The sequence below is a fragment of the Pagrus major genome, chromosome 10 (genome assembly GCF_040436345.1).
Source record: "Pagrus major chromosome 10, Pma_NU_1.0".
NCBI lineage: Eukaryota > Metazoa > Chordata > Actinopteri > Spariformes > Sparidae > Pagrus > Pagrus major.
This window is the reverse complement of record NC_133224.1, coordinates 24,705,922-24,729,326: the sequence shown is the minus strand read 5'-3', so window position 1 is coordinate 24,729,326 and position 23,405 is coordinate 24,705,922. Positions and strand designations below refer to the sequence as shown.

The following is a 23,405-nucleotide window of genomic DNA, read 5'->3' as shown; positions in this document are numbered from 1 at the left end:
TACATCACCATGTTTCAACATCTGCCATTTCAGTATTCGGAGGCCTGCAAAACACAGGAACTGTTTGTGTGCGCGCTCTCTCTGAGCGGCAGGGAGCCAAGCAGCAAATCTCCAATGAGTCTCCACTGTCCAACCCTGTAATAAAACAACCCCTCAACACCCCATAATGACTCCAATCTGGCCCCGCGTTGTGGGTGCCACTAGCATGTATGTCACCCTCCACATCCCCTCCTTGTTGGCCAGAAACATGCACTTAACCACAAGTCCCTGCTTGGGTTTTCTGCTGGGAGTTAACAGTGCTATTGATTTCCCAGACCCTTTTGGGAGTAGTTGGGGCGAAAGACTGGGGCTCTCAGGGACTTGGACACAGAAAGTGGAGCTTGACTTTACAGCTTTTTATGCAGAGAATCAGCCTGTGCTATGAGCAGGGAATAAACTGGATAATAAAAACTGGTTTATTACCAGGGAGGAAGCAATCAAGAATTCACACTTGGACTTGAAGGTTTTCTCAAGCTCAGTTTTATTTTTGTGGTGATAAAGTTTAAAATGATGACAGATTTTCTTATAACAGGACGTGTACTTGTTGCTTGTATCTTTCCTGTTCTGTAGACATTGGGTTTTTGTTTGGTTGTCCTATAAAATACGGAATAACTGCTCTTTTTTAGTGATGTAAGCCCAACTAAAGCTTTAGTTGGCTTGCCTCATGAAAAACATGGATTTCTTATTGTTAGTACATTAACTTTGTGGCAGTTACAAAAAAAAAAAAACTGCAAGTGTAACACCAGTGAGTCATTGCTGCTATAGATCAGATTATGATGTCTACCTGTTAAAGTTAAACAGGCTTCACAGAAACGTCACTCTTCATCTTATTTTGGCTACCTGTCTCGAGCGCTCAGATGCTGCCAGTTCAACATGAAAGAATATACTCGGCTGAAGTTCACATTGTTTTCCTTCTGATCTCTTCCTGGCGGCGGGAAACAATCTATGAATGGAAGCTAAGAGTGGCTAGAGGACAAAGAGAGACTTAATATTGTTATCCATCAACAAGTAGCGGTGTGGCACTGTTCCACTTGTTGGACAAGACACTAGATCCTTTTGAATCCACTCTCACAATTTAATTAACACACATTCCTTTGGGTGCTGTGGATGGTTTCCTATTTGACAACTACTGCTATATGGCAAACATTAATTTAGGCCTATGTTAAATTGGACTTCGTGTGATAAAGTGACAGAAACACATAAGCTGCCAACAATTGCACAGTATCTTGGAAGTGAAACGTTACACACAGCTGGTTTTGGAAAATAAAAGACATTAGGCTGTATATATTTTATATTAATAGAACAGAAATGATTCAATAGTTTGTGGACTTTATTCTTATGATTTACATTTAAATGCTGTGGTTCCTTTTTGTTTCTTTGCGTTTATACATATTTCTCTCTCCACAGAATTTTAAACAACAATAAGATTCAAGAACTCAGGAATGGATCCTTCTTTGGATTGTCTACTTTGGAAAAATTGTAAGTATTTTGCCCTTTTCTACATTAATGCATGAGAATGAATGGGGTGGGACAAAATATTAACAAAATATCGACACTCAGTCAGGCCTAAACTTTGTCTTGGCTATTGTTTTCAGCACATTTTACAGTCAAACTTACTTTTGCAGTTGAAATTACTGCTTGAATTAAGACTAACATCATAATAAATAATCTTAGCTTTAAAAAATCACGTTTCCATCTCACAAAGTCGACATTAAAGCTGTATGCTTCCATGAAATATCACCAATGGTCTTCACAATGGTGGGGCCTCCCAGTGTTTCACATCATATGTATCTCTACGAGTGCATTAGCAGGAACCCTCCATCATACACCACAAGTGAAGTTGTGTAATCGGAGGTTTGTAAAACTCACATTGGCCTCATGCCAGTGGAACATCCAGGTCATAGAAAATGAGTAGGCGTCCGCACAGCACTTAGCCTCAGTCAAGACTATCAGTCTATGGTGGAAGACTGGAGATGGTACTAGAAAAGGCTAATTATAGGAACAGCCCCAAGGGCTGGTTGTTGTCTGCCTGGTGACATACTCTCAACATACAGCTGCTTGAGTATTCTGGGGATGTGGCCCATTTTAGAGAAGTAACATATATACAACCTCATTGCTTCCCCAAGATACGGTAATACAAGTATATAACACAAGCTGTCTGTACTTAATCTTGGAGGAGAACATTTTTGAGGGAAGAAACTGTGGCAAAGAAGTGAGAGGAAGAGGGAAATTAGTTCTCGGTGGTGCAGACATTTATTGGTATAGTCGTGCATGTTCTCTGAGATTCCGAGTTGTCGTCCATGTCATGTGACTCTGACTTTGGAGATTGGAATGTCATCACCCGTGTTCCCTTCCTACAGAGATTTCAAGAAAATGGCTCTGTGCCTGCACATACGGGCTGTGGGTGATTTATCACTCCGGAATGGCTTCATGCTGATAAAATAACCAGACCATTAATGGCCGTGCTTTTACCCAAGGCTGCACTAACACATGACTGCATTGATTTGGAATTCTAAGGGCATGTTTTCCCTGTTGTTCTTCCAGATCTGGTTTAAAAGACCAGAAATACAGACGGTATATGAGGCATTTAGCCTTGTCTGATGCAACTGATCATTAATGCCCATTGATTTTAATCTTCTTAGATTTAGATTCTTAGTTTTCTTGTTTTCTGGGGCATACTTGCAAGAAAAAGTCAATATTTTTGCAAACCTCTACAGACTTTTTTGTCAATTTTGGCATGCACCATTGTTTAACAAATACAGCATGTCACTCTACAACTGTCATCTCCTTGGCCCCTGCTGATACAGCTCACAGCCAGACTTCAAAGTTTGATTTTGTGCATTACCATTATACACCACCTGCAGTGTTTCCTCCTTTTCATCTTCAGTCACAATTTGTTGTAAGAAAGTGTCCAGCACGACTTTTCTCAAGTTGACTCCTATTTTAATGAGACATTTATAAGCCTTGATTGTTTATAGATTTGCAGGAGAATTCCCTGTGGGCTCTTGAATTGGGTCAGATGTTAGTCTTTCGAGCTCAGGGCTAGAGGATATACAGGAGACTGTGTACTGAATGTGTAAAAGGAAAAAAAAAGCTTTGATCTTTCTCCACCAAGAAAGCCTTTAAGGCACTTATGTGCTTTGTCTGTGAATGGCCAGTCGATTTGGTTGTAAAGTCTGCTCTGCCTGCCGTTGCATCAATCCACAGGCAAGTTTACCTTCAGAAGCAGCCCCCATTGTGCCTCACAGACCCCACCCCACTCCTGTCCACTCTCGACCAGTGAAGCGAGATTGCTAGATGGCTTGCTTGCTTTTGTCATTGTAATGAGGCCAAGCCAAGGCCAGAGGTGTCAGGAGTACGATTCCCAAACACGCTCTGCATGCTGAAGCCTCTCCCTCTCTGAAATGTTCCTCTACCCCCCACCCCCACTTCCCCAAACTCTCCAAAAGTCTGTTTGAATGCACCGAGGTTCTCCGTCTTGCCTTCCACCCCTCCTTCCTCCCGCCTTCACAGCTTCTTTTTTTCCCCCCTTAGTCCACAAAGAAACTCTCCCTCATTTGGACTGCCTGTATGCAGTCGTGAAGACTGAGACAGCAGCTGGCTGTGAGTGCCAGAGAGGGGTAAAGAATCGATTACGCCTATCCGGCACTCTGCGTGAAATTGCAAAGTAACTGTGGAGACCGCTGTGTTTTGTCAGGGCCAAAGGTGCCCCTGCTTGGAAATAAGCCACACAGAATCCCCATTATCACTCTCCTCATAGAAATAGGAGCCAAGCTAGGCGACTGTCACATGCTAATTCCTTACTAAATCCGCTGCTGTGGAGGAATGCTTATTGTGGAAAACAGAGCAAGGATAACAGCTCTAGTGTGCAGTGTTTCCTGAAGAACTCATTGTTGTCTATTCAGAAGTGGTACAATACTTGTGGAAGTAAGTATGTAAGCAAGTTAAGCATAAATATAAAGTTAGTCTGAAATTGATATTGCAATTTTTTTCAGTCAGTTTGTACAGTTGAGGAGCTTGTGTTTTTTATGGGTTCTCTACTATTATCTATTTACAAGTAGTTGTTCAACTGGAGGCTTGTTCAACAGCCTCAGCTATTCTCTGCTCTGAGGGAATGTCAGTGTGATTCCAGGAACCCTTCATATATATATATATATATATATATATATATATATATATATATATATACACAGTATATATATATATATATATATATATATATATATATATATACACAGTATATATATATATATATATATATATATACACAGTATATATATATATATATATATATATATATATATATACACAGTATATATATACAGTATATGTATATATATATATACAGTATATATATATATATATATATATATACAGTATATATATACAGTATATGTATATAACCCTCCACCATAAAATGATGCCAAAAACAAACTTTAAAAAGAAGTCAAATTAATCACTACTCCATGTCATTTGAGTTTTAATATTGTTATAAATTACACCTTTGGAAGCAAGTATGTGTGCCACTAAAATGGCAGCAGCTGCAAAACCACCCTTTGGTTTGGGGCCAGTTCAAGAACAGTTCTGGAACGCACTGAGAAATATTCAGCCAGCTATTTCAATTTGAGCATGTCGAGAAAAACCTGGCATTTTTTTTCCTCTGCAAATAGATTTAAAAGGTGCCAGGTCATGTGTGGTCAGCGGTCTTTGGAATCTGAAGTGCAGTTATGGATGGTTAAGCATGGACTGATTCACTCTGACTCCCCATATTTTATCCACCAGTATTAGGACATCAGAGCTACAGTGGTCTTTTTTTTGTAATAAGTAATAGTGGTTACTCGGGGCAATTTTACAGGTTTCCCAGTGTGACTGATAGCTGAACTGTGAGGCCCACCTGCAGATATCATTCAGCAACTCCAAGGTTCTTTAGATATTCTTCTTACTATTGGAATTTTAAGTTACTTTTATTAAAATGGCATAAAAACTTTGCATACAGTGTATATATGTATGTATGTATGTATGTATGTATGTACGTAATTCTCATGTTTGATGAGCATATATGAGTATACATGTCAGAATATCACCAGTATTGACAGTCTTAGTCATTGTTCTCTGTGATTTGTTGCTTGCATATCTGACCAGTGTGTCAAACTGAAGCAGAAGAGCTTTTCTCCTGACTCATCAGTCAGACACAGGATGTGCTTTGTGTCAACTGTAACAGTTGCAACTCCAAGCAAAGTTTACATAAAATGAATTGGCTATAGCAGCAACCAAATTAGACTCAACATGGTTTTGGACAACCAATAGACACTCCTAAAACTGGTTGTAAGGATTTTTTTGAGTTCTTTGTCCTGCCTTCTCATTTTTCTCTCAACACTCCTGCACAGAGAAGCCAAGTCTGCTAGCTGACATCAAAAGCTTTAACAAGCAACAGATTTTTTTTTGTCTATGACTTATCTATGGCCACCTACCCACCTTCAGATGACAGGTCCTCGACATCAAACGGGCAGAGTTACCCAGAGGCCCTTTGTGTGGGTTCAGGTGGCGACTAGAAAGCCTCCTGAACCTCCACTGTAATGAGTGACTCGGCAGTGCCAGCGCAGGTGAGCGCCGCAGGAATTCTGTGACCACAAGCCTTTGAACCTCAGGAGAGGGAGGTCTGAGAGCGTGTCTGTGTGTGGGGCGTGTGAGAGCTGCAGAGCACCTTTGAGGGTGAGATTGTCAGTGACAACAGCTGTGTGGTGATGATCGTTGGGTGAGGTTGGTGGGAGTGGGTGTTTCCATTGGATAGAAAAAGAAAATGCATGTGCACTGTATAGTGTACTGTGTATTGTAACCATGTTATTATGAGTGTCAATGAATTTGTATCATCGTGTTTTAAGGATGGTAATCCAAGCCTTTCCTTGCCTTGTTGATACTTGCATACTGTTTTCTAATATTTCAAAACTCTTATCTATAAAGTCAACAAACTGCTTATGTGTAAAATGTAGAATTAGCAGCAATCACATTAAAGGCAATTTTATAATGTGCTTTGATATCAAATAAGCATGTATTTACAAAAATTAATGAAGTTGATGAGGTAAAACATCAAAGGTGCACAATGTAATTTTGGGGAAGAAATTTTAATCAGCAGAGAAAGAGTTGAGTTTGTATTATTACTTCATTAATATTGTTAATATTTAAATTCTGAGTTAGAATTTCATCTCCAAAACTACACAGTGCCCCTTTTTAAATATATTGTCTTTGTACTGTTTTCAATTGAGTGTATGTCTAAAAGGATTAGCATTTTATCACATTCTGTTTTATGTTTTACGCAGTGTAGCAACTTTTCTTTTGGAATCGGGATTGTATTTTGTTGCTGGTTAAATTGCTCACGACCTAAAATTCTCAACTTTTCCTCCACAGGGACCTGCGGAGTAACATGATCAGTCGTATTGAACCAGGCGCTTTCCTCGGATTGCCAGCACTCAAAAGACTGTGAGTAGGGGTGGTGTAGCTCCTGCACCAAACTATCTCTTTCATGTGGTTTCCGCACGTGTGTGTGTGTGTGTGTCCTCTACATTCACACATTCAACCCCTGTGGGTTTTAACTGAGGCATTCTTTGTTTTGCAACCCAAAAGATCTAAATTCAAGGTTTTTTTTAAAGGAAGTTCTGTGCTTGCTTCAATTATTTGTCAGTCACTGCTTTTGTTCAAGGATTTTGTTGTCATTTTGAATCACAGTTTAAGCCATTTTCATTTGATATATTACATTTTAGAACTAATTGTGTTTTGTGGGTTTTTACTAATGTCTTAACAGTCTGGGGAGTGTTATTTAATCAGCATTTAGTCAGAGACTGCTTCACAGCTTTCAGCAATGACTGACCGTATATTGTGTTTAAAGCAGCTGTTGCTTTGTATCTGTCCATGCAATGTGCCGTGCGTGTTGTAGCAGGTCTAGAGTGTATCCAGTGTCCATAAGGGAGCATGGTCAGACAGCAGTCTATTTCGACTGCCTTGTTTTGTCTGGCCCACTGCCAGAGACCTCTGCAGACAGCATGAGGCCTTATATGCTTTCACACACAGAAAAAAGAGGAGCTATATAAAATGCGTGCGTGGTGTCTATGAATATCATGCGTTGATCATTTTGATATGCAGAGAATACATAAAGCTAGAGTCCGTCTGGCATATGTGGTGTGTGAGTGGGGGAGGCCAGAAACTGTGCGTTGGTGTACGGCCGTGAGTTTCACTTTGCTCGTGTGTGTGCATAAGGGAGAGCAAGAACACAGCGTGAATTGGAATCATCCGACAGTACCCATCCGCTGCCAACACAAACTTGAGCTTGGCTGCTGCTGCGGAGCAATAAGAGCGAGACAGGAAGGCAGTCAGCGCCTTGGCTCAGACCTGGCCTCATACTCCCTCCTCTCGTCCTCGATGCATATTCATGCCACACTCAGATGGATTCATGCCTGCCTATATGTCTTCTGCATATCAAAATCTTTACCCCACACACAAGCTATTCATACAGACTTTCCCTATCATCACAGCAGAGTGATCCGCAACCTCACGTGGTTTGTTCCACAGTACAGTTTGGTTTTGCCCCTAGGGCGACAAGGTTTAATTGGCCCCGCCACCCATCTGAGTTAATTTCAAAGGGTAGTTGTCACTCACTCGACTGTGAAAGGGAGGGAGCACTGAAAAGAGAGGACGAGCAAAGGAGACGATGAGGTAGTGCTGGACCCTGGGAATGTAAACACAGAAGCCGTACATCAAGGGTTGGCATCCACCGCTACACATCCACCCAACTTTTTTTTCCCCCCAGTCTTTGGAAAATGGGAGTGAAGTTAATTTGCAGCAAGAAGTACATGAAAAAATGCATTTTTACCAGTATTTACGTCACATTTATTTGACATACCTTTGGCACTCTCTACCATCGCTTTGTCCTTATCTTTGACTTTACCCTTGCCAGACTTTGATTGCCCTCCAGCTGTGTGACTTCCTCCCACCCCCCTCAGAATCGCCTGATTAGATTACTTCTCATTTCAAGACGTGCCATTTGGAGGGCCTAATGACTTTATGTGTCTTGTCACAAAACAGTGAAGAAGACATTTAAAAACAAGAGTGCAGAAGTTAGAATAATATGGGTTCTACATATGAGCCATTATTCTTAATGACGCATTCAAAGTAGTTGTTGTGAGCAAAGTTTGCGTGTCAGATTTTCATGCTGCCTTGGGAAATATGGGTTTGGTAGTGTGGCTGAAAAACACTTCAGCTTCTTCTCTGCCATGCCTACTGTGGCTATGTGCATAGGCTTAGTTGCTTCTTCTGTTTTCAACAGTGTTCATAGTAAAGTGACAACATGATTCAAGGTTTTTTTTTAAGCCTCAGTTTTCTCCTCCTTTTCAGTAGCACAGATCTAGCCAAACAATCTCCACTGCAAATATTTTGCTCAGCGCCAACCCCACACTCCAACACAGTGAATGAAACCACGTGATCTCATCAAATAGTCTCATATTCAGTTTTGAAAGAAGTTGGACTTTCCCACAGTTGCTCACATCACAAAGCAAATGAAAGAATGTAAACACAGATACTGTGGGCAATATGACTAAAGCACGACACTGCCTGATCATGTACAGCACATTCATCTAACATAGCAGTGGTGCGTCAACAGGAGAAATCAAACACTGAACTGTAATCAAACATAGTAGGGTTTTATGGCATGTCTACCATTAACCCCTTGTGTCAACCATAAATCCAGCTCTTCTCAGTGCTTAACTAGGTGTTGAGACTAGGTGTTGAGCAAGGCACTAACACCATTAAAAATCAAAGCTGTCATTTTTTTCATCTAAAGTTTTCCACTAAGACATTTAATGTTGACAATGTGACGTAAGATGCAAACAAACAAAGAAAATGTAATTTCAAGAAACAATATTTCATATCAACACAGTTTTATTTATTTGTTTTGTTTCTATCTACTTCAGACTAGTGCTGCAACTAATTGACGGTTTCCATCATCAATTATTTTCATGATTCAGTCGTCCAGTCTATAAAATGTCCAAATGTCCAAACAACATTCCAAAGCCCAAATACTCTTAATTTAAGATCATTAATGACAAAAAAGCAGCAAAACCTCTCATTTAAGATGCTGAAACCAGCAAATGTTGGACATTTATTAAAAAAAAAGAATGACTTGACTAATCGATTAATCACTTACAGCTTTAATTTAGTCCTTTTCAGCATTTTCAAAAACATTCGTTTTCAGTGGTCAACGTTGTGATGGAAATTGAAAACTGAGAAAACCAGACAATTTTAAATATGTCCTGTAGTTGGGAAATGGACCTGGCAACCTTGAATCATTGTAAATGTAAAGCAGATCCAACTGATTCATAGAAAAAAAATAAAATACTCTATGTTGAGCTAAAACCTGGTCCACAGATGAGAAGACTGGCACATAAAGAAGTCTCCGCTTGCACCTTTACAACAGGACTAACATCTGATCTCAAAATAGTCAGCTGGTCCCACTTGTCTGGGTTTCTTTATTCGTGCTGGGAGTTCGGGTGTAGGGTGAACCGTTGGTTACACCCTCCGGGGAAAGAAAAAACTATCGCTTACTTCACTTTAAACACAGCTCACACACTTTTTCCACACACTTTTACACTTAGAAATGTGTGCAAACACAATATACAACACTCAGACCACATGGATGTCTCTGGACTGAGCCCTTTTTATTCTGCATTCCACCAGCAGCTGAACAGTTCCTTCTTGAGAGCATAATCACATCGGGCTATTTTTGCCTCTGCTTCTCGTATCATCAACAACTGAAGTACTGCACTGAAACAGTCCTTCAGGCTGTTAATGTGCTACATGCCTGTGGTTGAAAGACACATTTGGGATCAGTCTTTGGTAATGAACACTAGTTGACTAGTAAAAGCAGATGGAGAGTAGAGAGTTTAGTCAGTAATAGGTGCATAGCCAGACAAGGAAAATCTGTGTTACGTGGTTTTAAATGCAAAGTTCTGATTACATTAGTTAGGCTATAATGATTCCTTAAAGTGAGTTAAAAGAAATAACAGTATTCACCAGCTTGTCTCAAGTCCCTTCATGTAGCTGTAACTCTAGTATTTGAATCTGGGCGATAAAGTGAGATGAAAGTTAGCCTTGAGCTAGGGGAGCCCCCTCCCTCCACCCCTTCACTTCTACTGTGTTATCCTTCCCCTGACACACAATGCTAGCACAAATTGGCAATCCTGCAAAAGGCAGCTTTTCCTTCTCTTCCAAGTGGAACTAATAACCTCACACAGTAAATTCCCCAGCTGGTACCTTAAGGACCAACACCAATAATTACATAAATGCTCGGATGTGAGTATATGCCTGACAGTCATTTTCCAGGTATCACTTTGTGTCAGTATTACATTCCTCGAGCACCCCAGGATACAGTTTATCTGGTGGGTTGAGGTAATGATCTGTCTTTTTCTCCCAGGCTCTTGTTTCTTTACTTGGCACTTCTCAATGATTGGATCATTCACAGTGGAATATGTGTTACACCTATTGTGAAGGTGCTGTGACTACTTTGAACCTTGGGTTGCTTCAAATGTTATCTCTCTGGGAATGAGTCTAAAGTGGGATTGTTGGATAAAAAACACAAGTTTTTCAAACTATCAGAGCTGTTTGCCTCAGCAATTTTAAAGCTGCATGAGAAAATCTTGGAAGTCTGGGAAAATACTTTATTGTTATAACTTTCATAGTTCATAATTTTCAAGGTTGGGAATATGCTATATACTCCTTAGAAATGCTTGACTTTCAACATTATCTGCTGTTTCATCTACACAAACACTCATGTAAACTAAAAATCTTTTAATAATTTAAACAAAATTATCCTGTTGTGTGCTTGAATTTTACACTCATAAAGCTCTACAAACCCTGATGTTGTATCAATGGAACAAATAGTGACGTGTATTGAAAAAGATGGTGGTCATAGTGACAAACTCAAAGAGGATTATCACCTAACTCTGCAGTTTCTCTCACCTCAACAGAACATTTTGGCGCCTTTTAGCTAATTGTTTTGGTTCTGCGGGCCGCAAATGTATTGTTTTGGTCCAGTTTTCCCCCATGCTCTCATGAACTCTGCTTCCAGATCCAACTGTTTTCAGCAAAAGCAAAAAGCCACCATACACAATGACCAACCACCAAAAGGCAGGCAGACACGACCCCTAGGTAGTGGTGATGACCAAAAACTGAGCTAAAAGCAAAAGAATATTGCTTTTATCAGCTGGCAAGAGTCATGACTCTACATGATCTACTCTGTCTTGTCACTGTTTAAATAGGCAACTCTTTGCCAACAGACTGGCCATAAGATCTTTGGTGTTAATATCTCAGTGTTGTTCTGTTGCCTCCAAATCGACAAAAACAAATTAATATTGCATTAATATTGCTTAAAGAACAAAATTAAAGGTGGACATTAAAATACAAAACTCAAGTCAAGAAAACATATTGTTTTGGTAATTGCTGTGTGTGTACATTTTTCTTATTTTATATAAAATATGTTAAAATGCTATATTCCCTTAGTTTCTGAAAGTCTAAACTAGTAGAAGTAAAATTATCCGATATTTTGCCCAAAAAAGCACAAAATAAACTACATTCTGATATCAGAAATGTTTCTTGAGGTCACAACTACAGCAACAGTAATTGTATAAAGAGCAACTTGATTGTGAGACTAATGAGTTTTAGCTTGTCGAGTGGGGTGTAGGCTTGGAAGGGTCCCAACCCACATTCTGGGAACTACTGTATCTGAGGATGGTGCACTAAAGTTTACCTGGGGCCTCCAGTGAACGTAACCTCTTTGCAGCTGTTGTAGTTTTCGAAATATTTGCACATTAGGTTTAATTCACAGCGGTAGGATATCAGTCTTTTCCATGTTGGTCCTGGGCTCGTCTATGATTGCCCCTGAAAGGCGTCAAGAGTCTCAGACACTTCCATCTGATGTTTGCCAGAGACATCATGTCAGGTCACATCCAGAGGAGAAACACACACTTTTGGCATGTTTGACATTAATCATAGGCGATTAATCATCTCTCAGAGTGTGTTGCCTTTGATGTGTAGATCCCCCCCCCCCCCCCCCGAGGCCCACACAGACATTATCTCACATCACCTTGAAAGTTGTAAACATGTCAGCTAAATTTTTGGGATCTTTGCCCCAACCTGTCTTTGTTGAACTTAGCTCTTTGTCTAAAAAAAAAATCTATCTCAGCAAAGTAAACATTTCACAGTTTCTCAATTTTTCTCAGGAAGTAATCTGATTCTCAGTGCTTACCTTGCTGGAAAATATTCCCAGCCAGCCTTAATGTGGTTTACTAATTGATGGTCTTTAAGGGTATTGTAGCTGTCATGTTGTTATTTCTAAAATGTGGAAGAAATAAACCAGATTTGTATGTGTCTGTGTGTGTGTTACAGAGATTTGTCCAATAACAGCATCGGCTGTCTCAATGTAGACATCTTCAAGGGCCTCGCCAGTCTGATCAGACTGTAAGTCATCAGTATTTTTTATGAAAATATAGAGAGACATTTACATAATCATATCTTCGTAACAGATTGCGGTAAATGATTATTCCTATTCATCATGTGTTATTTTCCAGAAACCTTTCAGGAAACACATTCTCTTCATTGGCTCAGGGGACCTTTGACAGCTTGGTGTCTCTGAAGTCGTTGTAAGTATTAAAAGGAGCATGACGTCGTGCACTGAAATCACATGCAAGCATCAATGTGTGATGTGAAGTATGTTTATAAAATGAAAATTTGTGATTTCAAAACAGTTTTTTGAAGAAAATGGTGATAAGTCATAAAATATAGCGGCAAAATTGGGGTTTACATCAGTCAAATCAGGCTTTTGTCGCTTTAGACAGGCAACAATTCATTGCTTAGTTGTAAACTATTATATTTATCCCCAACGATTCATATAACTGATTAATTGGTTTGAGTCAAAATTCTCTGATTCCAGCTTCTTAAAGGTTCAGTATGTAAGAATTGGCCCCCTGCTGAATCAATATTGACAACAAACAGAGGCAGCATATCACTAGAGTAGCTGTAGCTGCCGTATTTCTTTTTCACCAATTTCTGCCTTTTTTTAATAGAAAAAACAATTAATCAATTAATGGAGAAAATAATGCACGTATAAATTGACAATAAAAATAATCGTTACTTGATATTTGGTAGTTCCCCAACACTTAACCCGTCTTCCTCCCTGTTTCTGTATGTTTGTTTTTTTTCAGAGAGTTTCAGACGCCTAACCTGCTGTGTGACTGCAACCTTCAGTGGCTGCTGCGTTGGCTCAAAGAGAGGAACATCGCGGTCAAGAACACCAAGTGCTCCTACCCCCAGTCTCTCCAGGGCCAGTTCATTACCTCCATCAGGCCAGAGCTCCTCACCTGTGGTAGGGACAACCTGATTCAACATGGCACATAAGCGTCAGCCTACAATTTTTGTTTGAACACCCTGACATCGAATCCTTCATTATTTCACTGACACTACCTGATGCGTCATTTGACATTTCTAAAGGGTGAAAGTCATATTGAGTTGTGACACAGATTGTAGAGTCAAAATGGGGCACCGACTCTTTAATTCCTCTGTTTTGGTATCGGTGAGGCAGCTGGTGTTTGGGGACCAGGGGCTTGTGCAATGACATGGGAGATAAGAGAAGGGCTGCCCAGGCCAGTGCTGTCTTTGTTTGTACTTGCTCATGTCTTATCAGTTTGGCACCTATCACAGCGAAGGATTATGAAATACATGGCACAGATCTAGCAGGAGCTGTGGCCTGACATGAATGAGAAGTAGCATACATGTACCCAGAATTCAAGGCACTTTTGTGTGTCCAACAAGTGCCAAGATTGAAACAAAAAGGCTCTGTGTCCAGAGTTATTGAATGTATTGGTTAACTGTGAGGAATATGAATCATGTAACCGTTTATTTGTCTGTGACAAATGAATGCCTGACCCTCTTCCTGAAATCTGGTGTCTGCTCTCCGCAGATGCTCCACTCGAGCTGCCCTCCTTCCAGCTGACTCCGTCCCAGCAGCAGGTTGTCTTTCAGGGGGACAGCTTGCCATTCCAGTGTCAGGCCTCCTTCGTGGCCGAGGACATGCAGGTGCTGTGGTACCAAGACGGCCGCATGGTCAAGCCCGACGCCGCCCAAGGCATCGTCATTGAAAGACGCATGGTGCAGGACTGCTCTCTCATTGCTAGGTATGGCAGTGATTCATGATCATATCTGTGATCATCAGAATTGAATGAAGACAACTTTTAGCTTTATAACAGTTGAACTTCCCTCTAGGATAAATAAAGCAATCTGTCTAGCTCTTTTTGTCTGATTTCACCTTCTTGTTTCCCATCAGCGCGTTGACCATCTCAAACATTCAGCCTGGTTTTACTGGGAACTGGGAGTGCCGGGTCAGGACGAGCAGGGGCAACACAACCAGGACTGTCCACATTGTGGTCTTGGAGACTTCTGCCAAGTATTGTGTCCCTGAACGCGTCGCTAACAACAAGGGAGAGTTCAAGTAAGTGCACAAAATCAGACACAGAAATACTCACTTATACATGTTGCCTTAAGAATTGGGTGAAACTCTAGCCTATATTTTATGTTTAAACATTTTAGGTTTGATGTTGGCATCTCTTTTATGTAATAAAGGAGCTGTGGTCACCCTCAGTTCCAATTATTTCACATTTTCAACTGTGTAATTGGCTTAAAATGTCTTATTGGGCATTTTTAGAAACTAAATTACATCAGCAAGCAAAAGGTTTATTCATAGATATTAAAAATAGGTTTTTGTAATTTACCAAATTGAACACTTACATGCATACATGGATCCATTCTCAAAAGTCACTATATGTGTACATGTGAACCATTATGTTTCAAGTCTGACATGTAGCGCTGTGGCCCCCCCTTGTGGTAAATCATGTGAATTACTCCACGGCCTCTGCCATAGTAATTACATTACTGTGTTGCTATTGATGTCACACACATCATGGCTCACATGACACAAAGTCAGGAGGAAGTAAGGACACGGCATGCATCAGTTAATGAGGACTGGAAGCAGCAGGACTGAGATCTGTTTGGCTCCTTCCAGGTGGCCGCGCACCGTGGCAGGGATCAGAGCCCACCTCCCCTGCAACAGACTGCCCTCCAGCGCAGGCACGTACTCGGGCAGCTCAGGCGAGGAGCAGCGGGCGTGGCGCTACTGCAATCGCAAGGGGGTGTGGACAGATGATGACTACTCCCGCTGCCAGTTCCAGAAAGATGTCACGAGGTTTCTATACGTCATCAACCAGGTCTGTATCTGGTTTTCTGCCCTTTAACCCCAGTCACTTTTATATTAATTCACACTTCAAATCTTTTCTGCTTTGACCATTTCGAGTTAAACAGGGACTGATTCTCTCTTTCTGTATCTTTCCAATAGATGCCTTTGAATGAGAGCAACGTGGTGGCCAGGGCTCGGCGCCTGTTGGTCTACACTATCGACGCTGCCAACTTCTCAGACAAGATGGACATCATCTTTGTGGCTGAGATGATTGAAAAGATTGGCAAGTTTGTCGAGAGGTTTAAAGATGTAAGTACTGCATTTAATTGATCACATTACCAAATAGAATGCATGTGTTGCTCCTTTCAAGGACAAATAGATTAATGCTCAACAGCTGTTTGTTGTCATGTTGTCTAATGAGAAAGGATGTCTTTTCACAACTTTGGGCGCAGCTGTCAGCCAACAGAAGGAGCATTTTCAAAGTAAAGGAGCTCCTAGCTTGTTGTAACTGCTGATGGCGAGGAGCGCTATAGATTCACAGCATATAAAAGTTGTTCGGTAGTTGGGCGACGACATACTTGAAATGTGCTTCCAATCGTCGCATAGCTACAAGTCAAGTATTTCCTTCAAGCATGCGTTTAGTGCTGTAGTGATACAAACAAGTTTCTGGCTGAACATATTCACTTCTTATGTTTCCACTCAAGTAATTTAGAATGATAGCTGTTGATCTGCTGCTGAATGTCTTTCTTTGGCTCTCTGAAGCTCTAATGACAACTTCTCAGTGTGTTTTCACTCATGTCTGAATTTTTCTTGTCTCCCAGCTGGGTGAGGTGATGGTAAGCATGGCCAGTAACTTGATGCTGGCAGATGAGAGGGTGCTCTGGATGGCTCAACGTGAAGCCATGGCCTGCTCCCGCATCATCACCTGCCTTCAGAAGATCGCTGGCTACCGCCTGGCCACAACACAGGCCTTCTCCCTGGTTAGTCCTGTTAACAACACAAAGGGCCCTATTTTTATAGCGAGTCTGTTTGTCCAAGACCTACAGCTTTGAATTTGTTTTCCTTGTGCGATTAAAACGGGGGCCCCATGTCATTTTTCACTGTACAATTAAGTTCTACATGGTTGGTACGAAGTGTTGAAAGTTTGGGAAATGCTTAGCTTTGACCTTTTTAAAAAATATGATTAAATTTGAATTTACTCATTGAAAATGTTGATTTTCAACCAAATCAATAGTTTTATCTACACTCACTCATGAAAATCAAGCTATATACATTAGATATTCATAATATATGAAATGAAACGATCCCATCATCATATTTGTTTGTTCTCTCCTGACGTCTCACACCAGATGGGACTGCATTTGTCCATTCCGTTCTACTTTGGTGTAAATCCAGCATCATTAGGGCTACAATCTACACTCATAATGCGGGAGTTCTCTGTTGTTTCACATTGTGCATGCGCATCGAAGAGAGCTAGCTAACTGTTGTACCTGCTCATCACTTATCAGAGAACAGATGGGTTTTGTTATCGCTTTAGCAACAGGCTGTCATTAAATGATGTCTGGCTCGCCAACATAAAGCTAAACAATTGGCTTTTGAGAGGAGTTACAGAAAGGAAGCTGTACTGCACAACCTGCAGAAAGGAGATCAACCTGTATACGATGATTGAGTGTTTAAAAAGTGCTTGAATGATCTGAACTCTGGTTTTAGAATTAATTGAGTCATGTTTCACTATTCCTGCTGTCCTTCCAGACATCCCCCAACATAGCACTGGAGGCTCACGCTGTCAGGGCCAACGACTGGAACGGCATGACCTGCAGGTTGTTCCAGAAGTCCAGTCCCGAGCGCACGCCTGGACAGGACCGCCAACTCACCTTCAAATGCAATACAACCAGCTCCTTTTCCAGCATCTTTCACAAGGTCAGCTCCTACCAAAGATAATAATAATTTGTGCACAGGTTGTTTTTTTGCACTAAAACAAAATCCCTAAATTGTGTACAAATTGTAATCAAAACAAAACTATAGATCCATTGTAAAAAAATATGAAATGGTTGGATTTTTTTTACTTCATAGTATCTTTTGTCCCTGTAGAACACTATTGTGGAGGCTTCCCTACAGTTTCCCCAGTCACTCTTTACTCAGGCTGCACTCCCCGGGCAGGCAGAGGACACGGTCTACAAGCTCCATCTACTGGGCTTCCGCAACGGCAAGTTTTTTCCCTCCACCAGCAACTCGTCCCAACTGGCTGATGGTGGAAAGAGGAGGAGTGTGGCCACCCCTGTCATCATGGCCAAGATAGGTGAGTCACAATATTTTGATATAGGGTTAGGTATGCAATTTGTATTTGTTTTGTTTTTTTTTATTTAATTGGAGAGAAGAAAACTGAAAAGATTCGGACTCAAAAAGCACCAAAATTGAAGAAATAGCCTCAATAAAATCTACTTCTGTCTGTTTTCCATCAGACGGCATGTCCCTGCACGTCCTCAGGACGCCCGTAAACATCACCCTGCGGCGATTTGCCCGCGGCTCAGACGCTGTGTCCGCCTCTTGGAACTTCAGCCTGGTGGGAGGCCATGGAGGATGGCAGAGCGACGGCTGCCGCATCCTGGGCCATCATGACAACTTCACCACCATATCCTGCAACTCTCTGGGCAACTATGGCCTGCTGATGGTAGGTTTTCGTTATTCCTTATTTTGTTTGTATGAAATGTATCATGAATTTGAACTATGGTGTGCTGGGCGCTTTGCAACTGGCACTTTTAGTGGTTTATAAGTATTATAACTGTAACTTCTCCAACTGAGGATTAATCACCTTATCTGTCCTGCAGGACCTCAGCAGTGTGGAGTATTTCGCTCCCAGCATTCAGCCCCTGCACCCAGTCATCTATGCCACGATCATCATACTACTACTCTGCCTGCTCACTATCATCACCAGCTACATTTACCACCACAGGTAACTATATTGCTGCTTTATTTTTCTTGTTTTAAGTCACTATGTTCAGCTGGGTCCATCCATAAACAATAAAAAAAAATGTTGCGTAACGGACTTCTCCCCCATTTCAATTTTGCGACTTGTTGTTCCTGTGTCTTCAGGTCTGTCCGGGTGAGTCGCAAATCCTGGCACATGTTGGTCAACCTCTGCTTCCACATCTCCCTCACCTGTGGGGTCTATGTAGGAGGCATAAATCAGACGCGGTACGCCAGCGTCTGCCAAGCGGTAAGCACATGGTGCCGCATACCTCCAACACTGCTGTGAATGCTTTCCACCAAACTTAAAAGTCAGCAGACAAAAATGAACAAGTGCTTCGGATGTTTTCAAGGAGAAAAAAAACATTGAGAAAGTTGCTTTTGGTTGAGTTCACTCTCTGCTCATAAAACATGTGGAAACCGTAAAAAAATACAGAGAGATACACTAGATCGTTTCCATGGCTGGAGGCAATGTTGCATCTCTCCTCATGGTGTGTTGTACTGAGACACATTACTTATTCATTTCTCATTGCACAAAGTACCAGGATGAAAGATTTTGGCAGAGAAGTTTTTGTCTATTTATTTAATCCCCCCGGCCTAAAGATACATCTCACAGGGTGATTTTTCAACTCAGGCTGATGCTGACATACTCAATACCAAATTACTTAAGGATCATCATGCCATTTAAAATACTCCTGGAGTCCTGTACTGGAGTCCATCATTTTTACTTTTATCTGAGACTAAACAACAGGGGCAGTCTATCATTCTGACATAGGAGATTGATTGCATTTCTTTAGTAACTGTCATATATATAATGATGCAATCTCTTCTAGGTGGGCATCTTGCTGCACTACTCAACTCTGGCTACAGCTCTGTGGGTGGGTGTGACTGCACGCAACATTTACAAACAGGTGACACGCAAAGCCAAACGCTATGAAGAGCTGGACGAACCTCCGCCACCACCGCGACCTATGCTGAGGTATGATACCACTTCTCCTACGTAATGCATTTGCATTTTCTGCGCTGGACGAGGCAACTTTACATGTTAGTGCTCCAAATGGCAGTATTTAGGTAGATGCTTGAACACTAACATGTGCATACTGTGAAGCTTAATGTCTAGGGATCCACTGATTTGCAGCCCGGGTGATTATTGGATGTGACTTTAACCTTTTTTTCGATTAATGATACATTATGTGATTGGGTACACTTCATGAGTAATAGCCTATCAACACTATATAGTCTGAATCTGCCATGTAGCTACCAACTAAAGTTATCAAATAAATGTATTTGAGAACAAAGTACAATATTTACCTTCAAAATGTAGTGGAGTGGAAGTTTAAAGTGGCAGAACGTGGAAATATTCAAGTATTACCTCATAATTGTACTTAAGAACTTAGTTATATTCCATCACTGTTTATTCCAAATTCTCCTTGATTATTTATTATCCATATTGGCCCTGGAAACAACTGTAATTCCCTTTTAATATCAGGCACTACCAAGGATGTGAGAGTTGTTAATTACAGCCTTCTTACAGTCCCAGCTTGCTGCTGAATCCAATTCTCATGTTCGGTAAAGCTTTTTTTTTCGAGTTTGTCTATGAGCTTCCTGTTGTTATAAGTGGTCATGTTTCCTCCACACTGCCACATGGTGTCAGTGTAGAGGCCTGAAATACCATTGGACCTCTGAGCCATCTCATGCCAACTTGTCATCCTACAAACACAAAGACTGAAGCAGAACTACCTCTCTGTGCTCTCCCCAAAAGGTTCTACTTAATCGGCGGAGGGATACCCATCATTGTCTGCGGGATCACTGCAGCAGCTAACATCAGAAACTACGGCAGCCGGACCAATGCACCATAGTAAGTAGTGCCTGTATGGGAAGCAATTAAAGTCCCCATCCCTGAGGATGTGCTCATGGTAATGCTGTGATATTTTATCTGGACAACAGTGTTTAATAAAGGAGCATCCAGGCCCGAGAGATCTTCTACACTCTGTCCTCGGGAGGAGTTGGCTTTAGTTATCGACCGGCCAGGCTACATTGCTTTAGTAAATAATGGATATTTTTATGAGGGTAGGAAAAGTTTATTCCCTGAAGTTGTGATTATAGAGGCCTATTAATGGTGTGCGCATCCAAGCAACAAGGAACTGCTGCCAGTTTACAGCGAGCTCCCCCACCACCACCACCACCAACCCCAACACCACCACCACCCACCCACCCCCTCTCTACAGTGGCAGCTGTTTAGATTGTGCAACGTGGCTGACTAATTGAGAAATCTGGACCCGTATCTGTCTGAAGTCTTTGGAGTTTAATTAATTTCTTGCGAGCAAGATGAATCCAGCCTGTGTTACTAAATGTAATGGGACAGTTACTGTAAAAAATTTGACGCCAAAGTTTTTCAAAAGGGTCATTTTAACTTTGTGAAGTAAATAGTGAAGTTGACAGATGAGGAGATGTGGTATTGTTTTAATTACTGCTGTTGGCAATTTTCCTTTTAGGAAGTGCAAAACAATTAAAGTGATTGCCGAAAGAGTGAAAAAAGAATCTTAAAAAGCCACATCTACTGTGTTACTGTACATGAAATGTTAGATTGATCTTGTCTGTCTCTCTCTGTAGTTGCTGGATGGCATGGGAGCCCAGTATCGGTGCATTTTATGGCCCAGTGGGATTCATCATCTTCGTGGACTGCATGTACTTCCTCAGCATTCTGCTCCAATTGCGGCGCCACCCTGAACGCCGTTACGAGTTCAAGGAGCCCACCGAAGAGCAGCAGCATCTCTCTTCAGCCAACACCGAGGCCGGGGCTGATGGTCCCAGCAGCCAGTGCCACCCCCTCACACTGCAGCTCCAGCCTCACGAGGCGTCGTCCTCCATGCTGTCTGCTCCCCACGCTGTGCCCCTGTCGGCCCTGGAGAATGAGCACACCTTCGCTGCTCAGCTGATGGGTGCAGCAGGGGCGTTGGGGCTGTATGCGGCGCTCTGGGTGTTCGGGGCCATGGCTGTATCACAGGACCACCCCTTCGACTTAGCTTTCACCTGCCTGTTTGGGGTGGCCGCACTGGCATTGGGGGCATTCATGGTGGCACATCACTGTGTAAACAGGCAGGATATGAGACGCTATTGGTCCCAGGCTTGTTGCTCTGGGAGACGAGCCTATTCTGCACAGGAGGATGTCCTTCTGCCTCAGCCGGGCGTGGCAATGACATCCACAGCAGGATCTGCTGACAAAGCAGACGGAGAGTCAACAAAGTGTGGCCACAGCAGTGCAGACTCTTCTTACACAAATAAGAGCGGGCCAAGCATGCGCAACTCCACCCACGGTAGCAAGCTGACCAATCTGCACGCAGAGGCAGCTCAATGCAAGCCTGCCTCAGCACCGGCAACAGTCAACGGTGCAGCCATTTTGGACAACAGCCTGACTGAACACTCAGTAGACAATGAAATTAAAATGCACGTGGCACCGGTTGAGGTCCAGTTCCGCCCGATGAACAACATCAACAATCCAACAGCTGCCCCAAACGGACACGCAAGCAGGCATCACAAAAACAGAGCGCGAGCGCACAGGGCGAGTCGGCTGACTGTGCTGCGAGAGTACGCCTATGACGTCCCCACCAGCGTGGACGGCAGCGTGCAGAGCGCACCCCACAGGCGGCACCACCACTATGACGTAGCGGCACGCAACAGCAGGCGGGCGGCTTACATGGCCTACAGAGAGCGGCATCAGAGCCAGTTGCAGCAGGACAGTAGCGACAGCGCAAGCTTGCCGCGCCGCTCCCGCTACGCAGATAAAGGAGGTGGCAGCAGCAGTGTGGGGAACGGATCAGTGGTGACTGTAGAAACTGAACGGGTCACTGCTGCCGCCACATCGAGCTCGGGTAATGACTCTGGTCCTGTTAAGCAGCCCAGCACCACAGAACTAGAAAGCCAACCCAAGTCATATGGGCTCAACCTGGTCACTCAGAATGGTGGCACACTTAAAGAAAATGGACAGCCAATGCCTTTAATTAGCACAGAGAGTGCAGCCAGTGTAAAGACCGGCTTGTGGAAACATGAAACTACTGTGTAGCGACAGTTTCCGTCCCAAAGACTGCATCGTGACACGTGACTCTTGCCTTGAAACTGTGAAATGTCTTTTTTTTGTTTGTTTTACAATTGTACTTTTTAAAAAAATGTAGAATCAAATCATTTCTGCCACTGAACTGTCGTTGTAGATATGTTTTTGTAAATGGTCTATTTTTATAACTTTTAATCCAAACCAGTTTTATTCCATTTAAGAGTTGTGTACATAAAACTGCATGGTCTGAGCTGTGGCCCTGTGCATCCCCTCACTGCAGGGATTGTTTCCATTCACTAGTTTGTCCCAACAATAATAAAACAAAAGTTTGTCTAATTGAATGTTTTGTGTTCTTGTTATAGCTCCCTCCATCTCCTCTTAGGGCTCTGCAGCTAGTGCAAAGGTGACTCAGAGCTGTTTTGTTTCCAAGAATTACTCTTGCTGACAATATATGACAAGCTGGTAATTGGGTTTTTCACTGACCTTCAGGTGGCCTCAGGTTCCTTTCTCCACATCGGAGCAGCACTTTAATTGCAGCTGGCTGTGGCTTTGGGCTCTATAGGTGTTTTCTCCCTGCCTGCTGGCAGATTTGATGAGTGCACCGTACATTCTGGTCTCCTGCTGACTTTAGGTCTGGGCTGTGATTGACAGCTGACTCACAGGTGAAGCCACCATGAGAGGAAAGGATAATGAGAGGAGTGAAGCTGCTTCTTCTTCCACCTCCCTCCATTCTGTGCCTCCTCCACAGCAGAGCAGGAGTCCCACACACAGCTTGACACCACTGTTGGAGAGAGAGCATATAAGAGACACAAAGTATGATTTGACTGCTGAGTACTTAAAATGGTTTAGTATGACTTTTTACTGAGTGAACGCCAGGTATCCCTGTAAGTCTGAATCAGTTCTCGGCATTTTTTATGGTAGTTTAGAGTAGTTTAAACATTTTGGAAGAAGTATTCAGATCATCTAAGTAAAAGTACCAACACAACAATGTAAAAGCAATCCATTACAAGTAAAAGTCTTAAGTATTATCAGCAAAATGTACTTAAAAGTATTAAAAGTGGATATTAATGTAGCTGGTTA

The 23,405-nt window shown here is 42.1% G+C and overlaps 1 protein-coding gene across 1 annotated transcript in view; it reads left to right on the top strand.

Moving 5' to 3' along the window:
- Positions 1-22,666, top strand: part of adgra3 (adhesion G protein-coupled receptor A3) — a 30,598-nt gene extending 7,932 nt beyond the window's left edge. Inside the window, exons 2-19 of the mRNA XM_073474617.1 lie at positions 1,447-1,518; positions 6,445-6,516; positions 12,469-12,540; positions 12,651-12,722; positions 13,284-13,444; positions 14,039-14,252; positions 14,402-14,566; positions 15,137-15,338; positions 15,467-15,616; positions 16,129-16,287; positions 17,060-17,227; positions 17,399-17,606; positions 17,770-17,978; positions 18,136-18,260; positions 18,401-18,524; positions 19,108-19,253; positions 20,037-20,132; positions 20,888-22,666. Of these exons, the coding sequence (XP_073330718.1) occupies positions 1,447-1,518; positions 6,445-6,516; positions 12,469-12,540; positions 12,651-12,722; positions 13,284-13,444; positions 14,039-14,252; positions 14,402-14,566; positions 15,137-15,338; positions 15,467-15,616; positions 16,129-16,287; positions 17,060-17,227; positions 17,399-17,606; positions 17,770-17,978; positions 18,136-18,260; positions 18,401-18,524; positions 19,108-19,253; positions 20,037-20,132; positions 20,888-22,337 (3,865 nt within the window). The 3' untranslated portion in view covers positions 22,338-22,666. The remainder of the gene's footprint in view (positions 1-1,446; positions 1,519-6,444; positions 6,517-12,468; positions 12,541-12,650; positions 12,723-13,283; positions 13,445-14,038; positions 14,253-14,401; positions 14,567-15,136; positions 15,339-15,466; positions 15,617-16,128; positions 16,288-17,059; positions 17,228-17,398; positions 17,607-17,769; positions 17,979-18,135; positions 18,261-18,400; positions 18,525-19,107; positions 19,254-20,036; positions 20,133-20,887) is intronic.
- Positions 22,667-23,405: the final 739 nt, after the last annotated feature.